This window comes from Lissotriton vulgaris, chromosome 5 (assembly GCF_964263255.1).
Source record: "Lissotriton vulgaris chromosome 5, aLisVul1.2, whole genome shotgun sequence".
Classification (NCBI taxonomy): Eukaryota; Metazoa; Chordata; class Amphibia; order Caudata; family Salamandridae; genus Lissotriton; species Lissotriton vulgaris.
The window spans coordinates 365,897,003-365,915,581 of NC_141693.1; the positions used below are offsets into that span (position 1 = coordinate 365,897,003).

The 18,579-nt window shown below is 46.0% G+C and overlaps 1 protein-coding gene across 2 annotated transcripts in view; it reads right to left on the reverse strand.

The window, feature by feature from the left end:
* FBLIM1 (filamin binding LIM protein 1) overlaps positions 1-18,579 on the reverse strand; it is a 112,570-nt gene that overhangs the window by 31,243 nt on the left and 62,748 nt on the right. For both annotated transcript variants that reach the window (XM_086921694.1, XM_086921695.1), the window contains exons 2-3: positions 16,395-16,687; positions 14,391-14,590 (exon numbers count right to left, since the gene is read on the reverse strand). In XM_086921694.1, the coding sequence (XP_086777820.1) occupies positions 14,391-14,590; positions 16,395-16,671 (477 nt within the window). In that variant the 5' untranslated portion in view covers positions 16,672-16,687. The remainder of the gene's footprint in view (positions 1-14,390; positions 14,591-16,394; positions 16,688-18,579) is intronic.

Sequence of the window (18,579 nt, forward strand, 5' to 3'; positions counted from 1 at the left end):
CCATCCAAAGCCGTTTTTAGGCAAGCATTTGCTATATTATTCCCCTCTTTCACCAGGTGTGACGCCCTTTGCTGGTATACCTCTGGGAGGTGCTTGAGCAGTTGCCCCATCTCGTCCCAATGTTGGTACTGGTGTTTGTTCAGTAGGGCGTTGGAGTTCGCAATGCGCCAGCGTACTGCTGCATTTCTCTCTATCTTTCTCCCAGTCAGGTCCATTCTCCTACTTTCTTTGTCTGGTGGTGGGCCTGACGTTGTTGGGACATTTGCCCTCTTTCTGGCTGTTGCCGCAATAATGGAGTCCGCCGTGACGGATCCTGAGAGGGGTGTTTGTATTTATTCTCCATCCTAGGTGTGACAGACCTGCAGTTTTCTGGATCTTTGAACGCCTCCCTCCCTTGGTCCATGACACTCGGAAGCATGGGGAGGAACTGACTCTTTGAGTGGGGAGCAGGGTCTCAAAAAGGAAACATGCCTTTTGGTTTTTCCTCCTCCAATTTGACTCCATAGGCCGCTGCCGCGTACTTGATGACCATGTTATAGGCCCCAATGTCATCTGGTGGCGAAGGCATCGAAGCATAAGTCTCCACGGGCTCTTCCGGATTTTCGGAGTCGATGCCCGGCCATTCCAGGTCTTGTGTCATCGAGGATGCCGAGCCGAAAGTCATTCGCTGGTCATCGTCGCCTTCTTCCTCATAGTATAGGCCCTCTTCCTCGAGGTGTTCCTGTGGCTCGGGAGTTTTTGGCGGCCCTTCGGCGCCAAACTCCTCTTCCTCTTCTATTTCGACAATCGTCGGCCGCGGTTTCGACGGAATCGTGAACCTTTTCATTTTCTCGTTGAACTCTTTCTTCCTTTGCAGGATGTTCTCCATTTTAGCCTCGAGCCTTCTCTTTTTCCTCTCCATCTCGGCGGCATGGTCGGCGTCGAGCGTTTTGGCCGATCTCTTCGACTTAGTCGTCGACGTCGAAGCGACCTTCGGGTCCTTCTCCTTCGAAGTCGAGCGGTCCTTTTCGGGGACGTGCTTCGACGGCCCTGGCTTTTCGCCGTTCTTCGCCGCCTGGGAGTCCTTTTCGAAGGATCTGCTGGGCTGTCTGTCCTTGGATGCAGCTGCGGCCGTCGAGGTTTTCGGCGCCAGTGCTCCCTTTGAGGACTTAGACTCTGTTTTTCGAGAGTCCTGATCGGGCTTTCGAGAGTCTGTCAGGGGTTTTGGGGTCGACGTCTCTCCTACCTCTTTAGATGCGTTCTTATCGGTCTCTACGACCATGTAGTCATCTGGTCCCTCTGCGATGTTGTCCTCTTTGTCGCTGGAGAGGCCCAGGACCCGAAGCGACGGAGGTTGGCCCTTGCCTTGCATGGTGTAGTTGGCTCTCCTCTGTCTCTCTCCAACCCTGAGTGTCTTTGGGGTGAAGGCGGAGCAGGCGTTGCAATCCTTGCTCTCGTGGTTGACCGGTAAGCAGAGGTTGCAGACCGGGTGCTGGTCCTTCTGTGCGTATTTGTGGTGGCAGTTACGGCTGAATTTAAAGGGTGTTTTGTTCATTCCTGTGCTCAGGGGGCCCCCTGTGTGCGCATTCTCCGTTGGACGTCGAAGATCTCGAAGTTCACCTCCTTCTTCGTCGTCCCGGCTTGGTGATCTTATTCCTTGGTATCTTCTCCAATCTTTTCTGTGAAAATTTCGCCTTTTTCTTCTTCTTTTCTCCCAAAACTCTGGAGCCTCTCGGTGACGATCCAGAACCAACGGCGGAAAAAAGAATCTGAAGATGGCGCCCAAAGGTGGGAGCTTCCGCAGGAAGCATGCCGACGTCACAGGAAGTACACCAAAAGGTGGGACGTCGACGCCCACCTGGGCCACAAAAAAAAAAAAAGAAAGAAAAGACTACGATTCCGGACCCAACCACTAGACGGCGGAATAATGCACAGCATAGTGAATCCAGAAAGATTCCCGCTGCAAACATGAGAAAAGGAGAGGGGTGAAGAATGAATGACTGTAGATATGTTCACAGCCTTCTACTATCCAGGTAAATAATTATAATTTTTTGTAGAAATATTACGTTGACCTTTTTTAAAGTTAGCTAGGCTACTTTCACATACACGGTCTACATCAGCCTCCTGGAAAGGGTTACCAGCTGCTGAATGCAGGGCTTGGTGTAGACAGATGACGAATGGTTTGCAAATCCTGACTCAGCAATGAAATGCCTGAAACAAAATATCTCCAGTCACAGCATCCGACAATCCAAACCGGACGCAAATTCTTTGCCACATCACACAGATATATGTTAGGGTTTTGGTGGCCAAACAGAGAAGTCCTCTCTCAGGGCCTGTGTGTGTCAAAGCCCGAAGGGTAGGGCCAAGCAAAGCCCCAGCAACTCGAGGAGGAAAACACTTCACATTCCCTACCGGATCAGAGAGACAACCCAGGGACAAAGATGAAAAGGCGAAATGTATCTTTGCGGACAAAGTAATATGATCCTTCTTCTACACGGCACACCATTGCTATACCTCGGTTTTTAACACCCCCATCTCCCTAAGGATGATGGAAGATAATCAGGAGAATGGCAATTAACAGCTTTTAACACCCGACAGAATGTGGGCAATAAATCTATTAGCATCCACCACCCTAAGTCCCCAACAGTCAGAAAAACAAGAATTGGCATAGCCAATAGGTCTCGCTTTTGGGACCTTATAAGTGTTTAGCCAGAGCCATTGTTTTGCCAATGTTTTTAAGATATGGTGTAGAGCAGTGTGGCTGCTGTGCAGCATGTTGTAAAGTTATAAAAAAGCGTTGTAATTTTTTTTATTTTATATAAAACCAAGAAGATATTATGTAGAACTGAACAACCCTATTAAAAAAAGAATTAACAGAACAAATGTCTTCTAATTTTTGTGTTCCTGTACTGCTGTAAAATTCTTCCTGTGTGTTCTAATGTTTGTTTGCTATCGCTTTTTTTTGTTAAGGAGGGATGACCACAGCGTTGATGGATACAATACTATATAACAGTTGGGTGTTGGGGTTAGCATTACATTATTATAATAAACATTTGTTAAATGAATATCACTGAAGGCTGTGTTTAGGTTTATTGTTTTAACAAGGTAACTTATTATCTAAAAATTATTGTTACCCTATAATTAAATTGAATTTAGGTTAGGGTAGGAGTTGATGTTTAGTAACTTTAGTGCATTGATTTTGAGATTGTGTGAAAGTGACAACGGTTATGGCAAGGGAACAAGGTGATTGATTTAGACATGTATGATTCATTGTCTCTATATAATGTGTGTGATTTAATGTGCTCTGTCACCCGATACTATTATGAGTAGTGCTAAAAAAGACATGAATGTGAGAGAGGGGCTAGGAAGAGATGAGGGGCACTGTTGGAGGGTGGTAGTGAGGGAATCAGTTGAGAAGGAAGTCATGGGTGGTGGATAGGGTAGCTAAAAGAGTGTAACTCCGGGCGCCACCAGCAATAAAGATGGGCCTGCTCGTCCTGGTGCACAGCACTTTTCAAACACAACTTCAGTCAGGATTCATGCCCAATTTCACGATAACCACTGATTATAGAAACGAGCATCATGCAAGTTCTGGATCAAGGTCGAACACAATTTCCTTTATTTATTGAATGTAGGCCTAGCCGCTGAGGAACCATGCGTGTTATATAGAGCATTTCAATTATACTGAACAATTAACATTAACTTTCCAAACTGTATATCTGTGCCACTTGCATAATTAGTACCTGGCTCCTCCTGGTAGGGAAACAACTGTAGAAACAGAAAAAAACTGAAATGTTGTGCTTATAGATTTTTTTCAGTATGTCAGGAAGAGATGGGTTGGTTCTTATGCATTCGGTGCTCTTGTTCAGTAGTCTGGTGACTAAGCAAGAGAAGGCCTGTTGTGTCATCTTGGTATGGACATATAAAAGAACCCCGCCCATTTATTTAATAAAGGCATGTTTAAATGGTTAAGTGAGTAAACAGGGCTCTTCATGCGCACAGGCATGTGCTAAAAGAGTTTAAAAATAGAGGAGTAAGAAGTGAGTGACTTCAGCCCTAATTTTAGCCGCATAATGAGGCTGCCCGACTGACAAGAGAGAAAGGCGGAGGACATTTTACCACCAAACTGTTCTTCATGTTTTTATAAAAAGAAAATGCAGCAGGTTCTATTATTACAAAGGTTTGCAGGCCCCAGATAAGTCTGAGCAGTGTGTACAGTGTGCAAGTTGTGATTTACACCCCGCAAGACACTTGCACGAAAGAATAAACCCACTGCTATACTGAGGCATGTCCTTACACCAGGGCTAAGGAACAACGCCACCATGGCCGGCTGCAATGTGAACTTCAACCTTGTGTGGATGCATCAATGTTATAAGCGACTGTGGGACGATGACTGGGAGAACCGCTCTCCAGAGGCCGCCACGAGACCCTGACGACCGACAACCATTCAAATTACGTTGGTTAGTGAGAAGGAACAGTAGCAAGAAGCGTTCTAAAATGTTCTCCAGCACTCACGTTGGTATTCTTGATTATAGAGATCGGTTTAAGTCTGGGAAGAATGGAAAGGCCGCTTGTTTCTACCCTCCTACGCATGTCTGCTCTTTGTGTCTCGCATTGATAATGACGATGTGTGTATTTTCTGTGTTCCTGTGCCAGGAGGGCTCTAACAAAGGCCGCCTCAGGCTTGAGCGGTGCACCATGTTGCTGTCAAGAGACCGATAAGCTGCAATAAAGGTGCACTCAGACACAATTCCTCTGCAGTAAAAGAGCAGATTGCAAGCGGAAGGTAAAGCACGCTTGTGTGAAGACCGCGAGAAAGACAAGACTGCAAGTGGTGCGCGCGCACTGCAAGGAATGTAAGGAATGCAGCTGGCACCCTAAAGTGCCGCTGCTCGCTCCCGAGACCCAAAGGCCGTGGGAGTGAACATTTACAGAATAGGTAGGACATGCACCCCCCTTTGGCCAAGTGTGGAACTTGAAAAACCACACGGACGAGTTTGGAGAAAGTCTGGAGTGATTCCAAGAGGTCTCCCCATAGGGCAGTGCATGCGCGCTGCACTAGGCTCAACCTAACAAACCCACTCACCTCCCATCCCTGCTTCCAACTTACTCTGAACTTAAAACGCAACAATAAGCAGTATTCTAAGCCTTTTAATTAGCAGAGACAATATCAGTGGCCTTTGTCTGGCTTTTTATGGCCTCATTAAGAGAGGCCTGGTAATATTAACTTGTGTGTGCCCGATTTGGTATTACAAGTTGTGCAAAATTACTGCACACCCCAGTGTTTCCCCTGTGCAAATTATGCTAAATAATATGTGGTACATTTTACATGAGGAAAAAGTCAGAAAGAGTGAAAACTGCACTCATAAAGTATGTGAATTCTAATGCTGCTGTTTCCCCTCATTCCAAGCTCCTCAAAGTGCCGTAATGTTGATTTGAAGAAAGACTGCACGTCTTCAAAATAAAATTGAATGCCCCAAGCCTTGAACTGCCTTCATCGCGGTCTAATGTCACTCTATAGGTCCCTACATGTCATTGCTTTTCAAGAATTGATAGATGCCTTCCCTGTTTTGCATCTAAATTGTAGAATTCCTTCTCATCACACCTGTCACATTCTTTGCTAATGATTTTTCGTTAAGTGGTGTTTACCTGTAGGACAATGAAGTTTTTCTGAGCAACCCACTGATACAGGTTTGTACTAAGTAACAGTGGTAATGTGGTAATTGATGGAAACAGATATGTGGCAAGTGCCTCCCCTGTCTGGATCTGAGCCTACTTGGAGCAGCATCTCAGATTCCAAATGGCCTAACACCCTGCACGAGAACCAGCCCAACCCCACCCACAACCTAGTGCTTAGTTTGTAAGAACATAAGTACGGTCAGCTCTAAATTAGCCAGACAGCATCACCTCGTGGCAGACTGTTACAAGCATGGGTGCTGACAATTAAGTGCTGGTGCCGAGCACCGGAAACCACCTGCTCAAATTAAGCACTGCTACAACCTAAACCACAGCATCAAACAGCTCGACGAGTAGATCACAAAATGTGCCGACTCCCCGGCCCCAGAAAATACAATACAAAGTAGGACACAATCAATCAATCAAACATTTTTACAGTGCACTACTCACCCGTGAGGGTCTCAAGGCGCTGGGGGTGGTGGGGCACTGCTACTGCTCGAATAGCCAGGTCTTGAGTAGCCTCCTGAAGGTAAGTAGGTCCTCGGTCTGCCGTAGGAGGATGGGGAGGGTGTTTCAGGTTTTGGCGGCGAGGTGGGAGAACGATCTATAGCCGGTGGTCGTTCTTCGGATGCGGGGGACGGTGGCGAGGGCGAGGTCGGGGGAGCGGAGCTGGCGGTTCGGGGTGTAGAAGGTGAGTCGTCTGTTGAGGTATGCCCGTCTGGTGTTGTGGAGTGCCTTGAGGGCGATCCTCTTGTTGACCAGCCAGTGTAGGTCTTTCAGGTGCGGTGTGATGTGGCTGCGCCGAGGGATGTCGATGTTTAAGCGTGCAGAGTCGGTTCGGTATGCGCTGTAGTCGTTTCAGGAGTTTGGCCGAGGTTCCTGCGTAGAGGGCGTTGCCGTAGTCTAGTCTACTGCTGATGAGGGCCTTCTTGACTGTTATAGTTTCGGTGGGGATCCACCTATAGATCTTGCGGAGCATGCAGAGGGTGTTGAAGCTGGAGGACGAGACAGCCTTGACTTGCTTGGTCATGGAGAGTGTTGAGTTGAGGATGAACTCTAGGTTGCGTGCGTGGTCGGTGGGTGTTGGTGCTGCTCCCAGTGCGGTCGGCCACCAGGAGTCGTCCCACGCCGAGGGGGTGGAGCTGAGGATGAGGGCTTCCGTCTTGTTTGAGTTCAGCTTCAGACAGCTGTTCTTCATCCACTCGGCGACGGCTTTCATTCCTTCGTGAAGGTTGGTTTTGGTGGTGATGGGGTCCTTGGTGAGGGAGAGGATCATCTGGATGTCGTCGGCGTAGGAGAAGATGTTGAGGCCGTGTAGTCGGGTGACGTGGGCGAGTGGTGCCATGTAGATGTTGAACAATGTCGGGCTGAGGGATGATTCTTAGGGTATGCCGCACATGATCTCGGTAGCTTTGGATCGGAAAGTGGGAGGCGGACGCTCTGGATTCTGCCGGAGAGGAAGGACGTGGTCCAGTCCAGTGCTTTTGTTTCGGATCCCTACATTGTGGAGGCGTGTGCATAGGTTGCGGTGGCAGACAGTGTCGAAGGCGGTTGACAGGTCCAGTAGGATGAGGGCCGCGGTTTCGCCGTTGTCCAGTAGGATCAGGATGTCATCGGTGGCAGCGTCGATGGCGGTTTCGGTATTGTGGTTGCTGCAGGAACCCGGACTGGGACGGGTCCAGGATGTTGTTCTCCTCGAGGTAGCGGGTCAGTTGTCTGTTGACAGCCTTCTCGATAACCTTCGCTAGGAATGGGACTTTACTACTACTAAATTGAGAAAAATCCTCATTTTGAGACTTTCGGTATTCACAGAAGGCATTTAGGAGTCCTAAAGTTAGGAGTCCTAACTTTACTACTACTAAATTGAGAAAAATATTAATTTTAGGACTTTCGGTATTCACAGAAGGCATTTAGGAGTCCTGAAGTTAGGAGTCCTAACTTTACTACTACTAAATTGAGAAAAATCCTATTTTTAAGACTTTCGGTATACACAGAAGGCATTTAGGAGTCCTAAAGTTAGGAGTCCTAACTTCTGTGAATACCAAAATGAGTAAGTTCATTCTGTGAATACCAAAAGTAGTAAGTGCATTCTGTGAATGCCAAAAGTAGTAAGTTCATTCTGTGAATACCAAAAGTAGTAAGTGAATTGTGTTGTATGTTTTTTTAAAACTGTAGTGTGATTAAATACCTTGTGTACTGTTTCCCGGTTCCCCTGGGCCCCGGTCCACCGCGGCTTTCTGTGCCGTTTGTTGTGGAGGGTCAGGTCGGGCGGCGCCATCTTTGGTGAGGCCCGGTACCTGGCTGGTCGGAAGTTAGCGGTCCAGCTCGGGGAGGGGCTTGGGCGATAAATAATGTTACACCATAGAGCGCGCAGCGGTCGCGCGCAGCGGGCGCGCCGTCTGCGCGCCGAAGGAGCGCCAAAGGAGGGCCCGTCTGTGCCCGTCCGTGCCTCGGACGGGCCCAGGGCCAGCCATTCTACTCGGCGACCTTTGGGTTTGGTCAAATCTGAAACTCACAGATATTCACATCATGATCTGTGGAGGCTTGCCCCTTCAGTTAACAGTGGGCACTGCATACGTGCGGATTTGAATTGTCATATGTCTATATGCCCCTCTTGTGGTTTTGTCCCCCAACCCTCCCCCCCCCCCAAGTTTAGACATTAACGCTCCTACCACGAATATTCGGGCGGGACTGATTAATGCCAGATCTGCAGTTAGGCACGCCGCCGAGATCTTCGATCTATTGGTGGATGACCAACTGGAGGTGCTGTTCCTTACGGAGACATGGCTGACCAGCACCTCCGCACCTAGCGTAGAACTCGCGGTCCCTAGGGGGTTTAAGATCGCCAGAGTGGACCGACCCCTGGGCAGAGGGGGCGGATTAGCGGTTGTGTTCAAGGAAGAGTGGAGCTTCGCTTCTGAGCCGCCGGCTGCGGATATAGGGGGTGAGGTTCTCCACTTTTCCATCACAACTTCTCCCCACTTTACTTTAGGAGGCTCTCTCATATACAGACCTCCGGGTCTGGCTACTCGCTTTTTGGACGCCCTAGAAGAATATCTGGTCCCACGGGCCCTAGGTTTTCCTAGGTTCCTACTGGTCGGGGACCTGAATATTCATATGGATGTCCCTGATTCGTCCGATGCCCACAGGCTTGGTGAAATTCTGGAGCTTGCTCAACTCAAGCAATGGGTGACTGCCCCGACGCATATGGGGGGCCATCTGCTTGACCTGGTATGTTCTAACTTCCCTATTCAGTCTGTGGCTGTTGAAAAAACGACCTGGTCCGACCATGATCTGGTCAGATTTAATTGGGAGATTGTGGAGCCTTGTTCCCCACCTTTTATTTTTCACTCCCAAAAGATCAATCTACCTGCATTCAGACAGGCTCTGGGTAATACTCGCCCTAAATCGAAATTGCCCCTGGGCGATGCGGTCTGTGAATTTAATGAGTGGCTACAGCAGGCGGTAACCGCCTCCATTAGGCAGACCACGCTTACCAGATCTAGACGTACCCCCTCCCAACCTTGGTTTTCCCCAGAATTGAGGGAATTAAAACTGGGGTGTAAAAAGCTTGAACGAGCGTGGAGACGTGATTATAGCCCTGAGGCTAAATCCACTCTACGGCTGGCGCAAAAAGAATACCACACAGCCATCAAGGGTGCGAAGGGGAAATATTATGCTGGGTTTATCGCCAAGGCAGACAACAGTAGCAAAGAGATCTTTGCCATTGTGAAAAGCTTTGTGGCACCTGTCGCTGAGGCCGTTTCTCATCCATCCTCGATGCAATGGTGTGAGGAACTGTCCTCCTTTTTTACTAATAAAATAAAGAGGATTCAGCAAGACCTTGCAGCAGCCCTCCCCACCGACTACGCAATAGAGGGCCCGTGCCCTTCCCTTTGCCCTAGTTCGGAACAGCAGTTCACGATCTTCGAGCAAATTGTGGAGGACACTACTCTCCCTTTAATCCAGTCCCTGAAATCTGGCTCACCCGCCGACCCGTGTCCTGCCCGGGTGCTCTCGGAGGTGGCGGAATTAGTCTGTACTGAGATCACGCAGATTGTGAACCTCTCCCTGAGGACGGGCGTGGTTCCTACTGCTTGGAAACAGGCTAAGCTTCTGCCTCTCCTAAAGAAACCAGGTCTAGACTGGACGGCCCCCGGGAATTATCGACCAATTTCCCTTTTACCGGCACTCACAAAGATCTGTGAGAAGGTGGCATTTCGACAACTAGAGAGATTTGTTGAAACTTCCAATGCCCTCCACCCGGCCCAATCGGGCTTCAGGGCTGCTTACAGCACCGAGACAGCCCTCTTGGAGATGAGCGAGGCCATCAGGGACTGTTTAGACGGAGGCGGCAGAGCGGTCCTAATTCTTTTGGACCTCTCTGCCGCGTTCGATACCGTCCCCCAAGAGCTTCTTCTTGGCCGGCTGGCGGATATAGGTATTGGAGGGGTTGTGTTAGACTGGCTGTCCTCCTTCTTGTCTGACAGGACCCAGCAGGTCTGGCTGCCTCCCTATGCCTCCGAGCCTGAACCTCTGCTTACAGGTGTCCCGCAAGGTTCCACCCTCAGCCCCTTACTGTTCAATGCCTACATTACACCTTTGGTTTATCTAGCTGAACAGTTCGGGGCTAAGATTATAGGGTACGCAGACGATACCCAATTGCTGTTTACCTGGCCAGATGATAACCTTGATACCTCTATAGTTCATCTATGTTTGTCCTCTGTATTTCGCTGGTTGACGAAGGCCCAGTTGAAGTGCAACGAGGACAAATCCGAGGTTCTTTTTTATGGCTCCTTTCCCCCCTCGTTCATGAGCACCCTATGGCCTTCTGACATCCCAGGCCCGAAAGAGATGGGGAGACCTGCCAAGAATCTGGGCATCTGGTTCGGAGAGGATTTAAGATTCGAACATCATATTAAAAAACTTACTGGCACCTGTTTTGCGACCTTAAAAATGCTTCGCAAATTCTTTCCCCTGCTTCCTAGAGAGGCAAAGGAGTCTGTTGCGCGAGCGCTTATACTGTCCAGGTTGGACTATGCCAATGCATTGTTCAGTGGAATCCCCTCTTACCTGGTAAAACGCTTGCAAATCATCCAGAACGCGACAGTCCGTCTTTTATTCAACATTCCTAGATGGAAGAGCGTTCGCGCGGAGATGCGTACACTCCACTGGCTCCCGGTTGCACAGCGCATCCGGTTTAAGTCATTGGTTTTGGCGTTTCGTGCTATCCATGACCAAGGCCCCCAGTACTTGAGAAAAAGATTCATTAGCTACGTCCCCACACGTACTCTGAGATCCTCCACTCTGTTTCAACTATCCCTCCCCCGTTTTAAACGTGCCAGACTTGGTGGTCAGTCGATTGCGGTGGTCGTGGCTCGCGCCTGGAATGCTCTTCCTTTTCACCTGCGCTCCACACCCACTGTAGCCGCATTCAAAAAACATCTGAAGACACATCTGTTTAACAGCGCTATTTAAGAGTCCTTTTTTTTCTTTGAGGGTCTGTTGTCTGCTTTTCTTTCTCCCGCGCCAGGATACTCCCCAGTAGCAGAGCGCGCTATAAAATGGTTTATAATAATAATAATACCAAAACAGTAGTAAGTTTAGGATTGAGTCTTAAATTCATTCTGTGAATCGGGCCCTAAAAGACAGCAATAATTAGTCAGGTTTCTCTGTACACTGCAGATTATGAAAGGCACCATATTGGTACAGAAGGTATGGTAAATTCATGGCAAATTTTATAGAGTTGGTTGTACAAAGACAACCACCACCACCTGGATCACATTCCAATCCCCTGGGGACTGCACTGTCTCATCAAGAGCTAAGCCCACTCCACCAAGAGCCCTCCTCAATCTGTCAGGAACCAACATTAGCCACATAGAACCTGCTCTATACTGCCAGAAGTTAGTCTCAGCCTGCCAACAGTCTGTTACAACACAGCAGGATCACATTGCACCCACCTCGGAAATCAATACAGGCCCACAAGGGCCTTTGCCACCTCACCCGGGGCTACGCCCTGTCCACCAAGAGCCCAGTAGAAGCTTATCCCCAGTCACCACCTTCAAATTGAGGGCCTTCACCAACCCACACTAGAGTCATTATTGGTAGAAGGTGAACACATATAGATTAAACTGTTGCTACTTGCTATCAGAAAAGGGGAAAGAAAGACACCTCTGTATGTTACAAACAGGGGTGTCCATGTGTACATTTAATGAGTAAACTACAAATTAATTTAAATGCAAGTATTTCAGGAATCTTTGTTCTGCCAATTTCCTAGTAATGTGAGAAGATTTTATGTATTTATTTTTAACAGATAGACATTGGCTACTTATGATTTTTTATCTCTTTTTTTGTTTGAATGTGGCTTTTAGTTTGAGATAACAGACTTGTAGAAAATGGAGTATGTTAAAAAGGAGCATATGTCAAAATATAAGGTACGGCAAACTGAACTTGATCTAAACATGTCTAGGCTATTGCAATAGCATTGTTAAAATACATGCCAATAAAACCCTTAGCCATGAATCTAAATTCCAAATTATTCCAGTGTGAAATTATAAGTATTACAACACACTAATATGAACTGCCAGAAAAAGTCTTTCTTGTTACACCTACTATATTATAAAAAAAAGTTGCAGTTCAGAGCAAATAAAAGCGAATTGTATGCATATGGTATGATATCCATCCATACCCTGGACAAATGCTCCAATCTATCTACACACTAATAATCCAAACACTCTCAAGGTACTCACTCTGTCCATTTACACGTACACACTCTACCTATTTGCAAGGGATCCTCTCTATTAATTTGCAAATTATCCACCATCATAATTTGCAAGGGATCAGTCCTAACCAGTCATATTGGAACAAATCTAAATATTAGTAAGGAATCCATCCAGGCCTGACCAGTTAAATCGAGTCCTCTCTGTACATTCCCAAGGCATTCACTCTTCACAAGGGATCACTAACAATTCACAAGGAGTCTACTCTATTGATTTATGAGGGATTCACTCTAACCATTCACAACGGATTCAAGCGGGATGAAAAAACTGGGATGAAAAAACTGGGGGGTCTCTCAAAGGGGCGTGACAAATGTAATGAAGGGTGTGGCTTAAGAACACGTAAGCTAAAAGTCTGTGCTTCGCATAGTGTACCGCTCTACTTGTATTTTGCTGTTTCTGTCATTGCATCCAGATACATGATACACCAAGTAGCATCATAACAGCAACAAGTCAGGACTATTTGTTTTGTCAATGGTTGTTAGTTACATAGCTAAATAAGCAGCAACTATGGTTTGTATACAATATTAAAAAAGCTTCTAGTTGAAGCTCTGGTGAGACCACAACAATTTTGCTGCTCCCGAGTTTCAAAAAGAGAATGGAAATCCAGAGAGAAAATGACTGTCTTTTAAAGGATTTCCTTTCCCCTACACGCTCACCTGGCATGATGTCATGCCGTAACTTCTCCACTAGTGAGACGTGAGCAGGGTAAGCAGCGCACTGCAACAGCCTATATGCAGGGACAAACCGGACAGTTGGTTATAAGTTACAGATGGTCCAGCATGCGGCTGCTAGATTGGTGCTGAGATCCTCAAACGCCAATCTCCTTACCATCCCCGCTTTTAGGCTAAAAACTAGGGGAGGAAAGGCACTGGCGGTCTTGGGCTCTAAGGCCTGGAATAAACTACCCCTGCCTCTTCGCCAAACAACCTCAGAAGTAGTCTTCAGAAAACCGTTAAAAACCTGGCTATATAGCCTACCTGATACGCTATGCAAGAGTTTAATATGAAGCGACAAGATCCACCTGAGATATAACCGACCGAGTGCCATTTTACTCCTGCCGGGTTTCTCGAAGCGCCAAGATGCTCCTTGGAGTGATAGTCGCGCTATATAAAACCCCCCTTACATTACATTACATTACATCGATGTGCCTGCTGTCACTGCAGTCCGGAAAAAAATGGACTGCCTGTGACTGGGTACAAAACAGCCCGATAGCGACCCGTTTCGAGGCCCCCTTTAAAAAACTGCCCTGGATCTACCCTTACTAAACAAAGCGGACCCACTATAACCGTTCACAATGAATCCACTAGCCAATCACAACTGATGTACTACCCCTTCACCAAAGATAGAACTTTTCCACAAAGGATACACAAGCAGTTTTCAAGAGAGTTACTCAAACTATTTAAAAGGGATCCACTCAAGGTATTCAGAGGGGGCTTGCTTGAACCATTCAGAAAGGATACATCCTAATCATTCTAGGGTGATCCTTCCTAAATGAAGAAGATTCACAGTGAGAATTCACAAGAGATCCACTTAAACTAGGCACAACTGATCCACTCCACTTAATCTCATGGGATTCACTCCAACCATTCCCAAGGCCTGCATCATAACATTTACAAGACGGCTACTTGAACCTTCCACAGGCAATTTACTCTCCCTATTCAAGCGATCTATTGAACCTATTCTTAAGAAATCTATTCTGAAGGGATCTGCTGTCTCCATTCACAAAACACTCCTGGGATCTACTTTAAATTCAGCCGGGATCCTGAACCTGCTGACATGACACACCCTACTCCAGGTCATGCAGAACCATCCTCAGTCACAAAGGCATGCTTTCTATATTCACCAAGGACACTTCAGCTCCAATGAGACGGTCGTCATGTAGCCTTCTAATTCAATTACACAGTTCTTTCTAGGGATAATCATGAAATATTTGACGTGTTTAAGCTAACTCAGTACCTGATAGCCTGGAGATGGGGTCAAGTCCATCTTCTGGAAGTTAGAGCCGAGAGGTTCAATTAGTGTAAGAGGAGGCAAGTCCGGACGATTATTGTGAGGTGGTGGGGGTGGAGGAGGAGGTGGAGGCGGAAGAAGGTCCAGGACGTGATCTTTCGGTGCTGGGATGTCGTCCAGGAAGGGAGGAGGTAAACATGGCAAATCTGTAAAGGGAATTGACAATCACATCATGGAGCAGTATCATACAATTCAACATTTTGCTTTGGTGCTAGGCCCTTCGCAGAGCGACACTGCTATACAGGGTCTATACATACAGGGGGCATATTATCAAGAACGGCGTTAATGGGCTTGATAATATGCACTTGAGAATTCCAATAGAAGTCCATGTTCTGGTGTGAACATGGGCTTCTATGGGAATTCTCCAGGGCATGTTATCAAGCCCATTATCGCCGCTTTAGCGACAGTTTTCTGCTGTAATGGTCAATCAAAAGAGCTATGCGAGTGGAAGAATCACTGCAAAAAAACTTGTGGGCAATGCATTTTGTCATTTGACAATTCCTCACGAAGGAGTTTCATCATCCTATTTTTGTCTGGCTAGCATGCTGCATTTTTGGCATTCGTAATAACGAGGTTGAGCCGATGCAGACAACCTCGAATTTAAGTAATTACTTCTGCGGGGTTCGATGAAGTATCTCAAGGGCTTTAATGGCGCGCTCACACTTCTTTGGCTTTAGCAGTATTCTCACAGCTGTGTTGGTAGAATGTAACCGATATCCGACATTTTGTGAGGCTAGTAAACACCATTCCAGTAATTGAGCATCAAAAGGATACGTCATCTTGTGAGTTATTTAGGTGGTTCATGGTGCACAGTGAGATGACTGTTGTGTACGGATTTAATTGGTGGTTCACACACTTCATAACTTAACTGTTCAGTGCAGTGAATGATAACTTGTTTTCAGATCTAATGCCCATGTGCCTGGCCTTGTCCACTAGGATTCGGGAGTCTTTAATGGTATTTTGCCATAAGAAAGGGATGGCAATGTTCTCGCTTTTTAGAGCCACTATGACACAGCTTTCATCCAGGGAGGCATTTTCTTATATGCTAATTCCATTTTAGGAGTTGGAAAAGTTTTTTTACATATAGATACCAATTCGATATCAGGAAGGGGTGTGTTGTAGGCATCACTTCCAAATATCTAATCAGTATCTTATTATGATCCACTACAATTCGGATTTTCAGGAACCGACCTATTAGTATATAGATTGGTTTCTAAAAATCTTTACTGGTCACCAAAATGGGATCAGTATTTTGCGACCGGATTTATATATATACATCTGGCCCTAAATGCTGATGGTTGTACACAATACTATGGTCACAATGAAATTGTGGTCACTTTTCTTTTACTGTTCTTGCTTGGGAAAATTAGGCAAGATAAAATATGGTGGTAACTGGCATGGTCTTAAGATTCAGCTGAAGCTTTGCTTTTTTTGGCAGCCTTGTGACTTCTGTGGGTTTCGGGAAACACAGGATAATAGGATTCTTTGAGCTGGGTGGCCAGGTCACCATTATGCATTGAACAGAATCACTTCATCCTTGTTGCTTTGCAGGGTACCATCTCCTGTCACGACCATGTTATCCGCAGTGCTGCTGGTTCTTCCTGTGTAGTGGTCAGGGGATTGAAAGTTATGAAGGATCTGTCATTTTGTATGCTAGGCAAGATCTGAGGTGGAAGCTGTGTATAAAGCATAACACGTGATTGAGAGAGAGAGAGAGAGAGATATCTGCACATTAGGACAAAGATATTGTGTGCATGAGTGAAAGGGACCAGATCCCACTGCTTTCAACAACAACGTAGGATCATCCATATACAAGGATGGGGAGATTTTGACCATATCTAGTTCCAACAAGTCACCACTATTCACCGAGTGTGAACAGCATAAGACATACTGTGTGGTAGAATGCTTCTAGGTGACCCCGAGTACCCGCTACAGTCACTTTCATCTTACCTCCATTGGGGAAGTTGGATTCCTCCAACCAGGACTCCACCACGCCACGTGACCGTTCGCTCTGCTTGACCTTTTTGTAACCATCGGGTAGTGCCTTGGATGGAGGTAGGATTGATGGCTCCCATTGGCTGACTCCAGCAGGCTTGGGCCTATCCTTGACTTGGCTCAGCTTTGGTTCTGGAATCTCCTGTCCAGCATTTTTGCGAACAGGTGGCGGGCCTCTCTGTGGTGCGGAAAGAGTGATAAAGACAGAGGACACCATCCGTTTCTCCGACATTTTCACCAGGTTGTGTCTGTAAAGCAAAGGGCACAAGAAAGTGATGTATTTGGACTTGTGATGAAGCTAACAGTATCAAAATCAGGTCTTCGTACTGTAATTTCTATAACAAAGTGTCCAGCTGGTTCAACGCTAGCAAATCCTGCTGGTCATGTAATGTTCATCTAATTAATTAGCTCATTATCAAATGAAGCCAATTTATGCTATTTCGTAGCATCGACATTTGGTGTAAAAACAAAACTCTTCCTAACTAGATAAATATATCAGTGACTTGGCAAGATTATTTACAATTACTGCTGGTAAAGCGACATACATAGATAGCATCTGCTCCTCAGAAATGTTATATCTGTGTCAACGGGACTATGTGAAATACTCTTGAACTGAAGCACAATCTGTTCAAAGCCATGTTTAATTACATCAATACACGGTCAAGATGGGTAGGGAATTAATTACTTGCTGCTGACATCAGCTCTGCCCTGCAGATCACAAATTTGAATCCAGGCAGGTCCAAAGCAGCTTTAATTGCTTGTAAGAATGATATATCGAAGAATATTAATAGTATTGCAAGTTATTTACAGCATATTAAGACTACAAACTTAGTTAAAACATTATTTTTTGCCGGAGCCAAATCAAATGAATATGATTGGATTATTATATCATGCCGTGACAGACTCTTGTCAACATATGTCAAGTGAAGTACATGTATGATTATGGATAAAAAGAATCGCAAAACTACTCAACATCCACCTATGGCCTCTTGTCGATCAGTTGATTTTGTCAGCAATCAACAATATCAGTTTGTGGATCACCCATAAGGACTCATGCAAAGTGGAATGCAGGGAAGTATAAATTTTCAGTGTAAAGTTGTCCAGGTAGTAAACAACAGTAATTCCCATCACGTGTGTAACATTTTTTTTAGTGGTTTGGTGGAAGCATAAGGATAGCTGAATTGTTTTAGGACGAAAACTTTTTATTGAACGTGGGGGAGGCTCCAAATTTAAACAATCCAGACAGAAATTTCTAAGTGGAAATACAAGGCTGGTTCTTTATTTTATCATTCTTACTCATTACAGGCACTACTGAGTCACATATCTGTTAGGAATATTGTCTCAAACGTATCCCATTATAGATTCATCTAATTTAAAAAAGTGAAAGACAAATCTTGCCATTTCTCAGTTTTTAAGACCCCATGTTATTTTGTAAACAACATAGTTATTTATTTAAAATATATATATAAGCTTATTAAGTTTTCGCATATTCACCCGTACACAAGTAACATCAGCATTTGAGAGAGATTTATACACCATGCCCATGTGGGTTCTCATTCACTGTCTTGCACATCGAGTACAATTATATACATAATCCCTTAATCAGTTATGTCTACAAAGGGCTTGATGGCATGGGTTGTCCCATAATTCAACATCTCTGGTTAAACTTGGTACGACATATATTCTTTGTATATCACCAAAGCATACTTTGAATCGTAATCAAACAACGGAAAACAAAAATAACATTGATTCTACATAATCAATGAGTCATTATCACAGTCCGGCAGGTCCACTTGGGGTAGTCCAGCATACACACAGTACAGCTGCATGCACACAAATCGCCTGGAATTACTTCCTCAGAGGTAGGCCAACTCACATTATGGCCCACATTTCTCCTCCAGGTGTTCCCCTGCCCACACACGTCACAGAGAGGCTGCTCGGGTGGAACAGGTGTTTGTCAGGCTGGCGACTCACCACCTGCCCCAGAGCGCAGTGCATCAAAAGAGGACACGTCCCCTATCTGGGTTTTCGAAGGCTTCCAGTACCTCAGACCAGAGATGCACAATGAAGCATCTCTTCACTCCCCTTTCTTTCTCTCTCTGCAGTGCCAGTTCTTCTGCCCATACCCATTCCTTAGCCG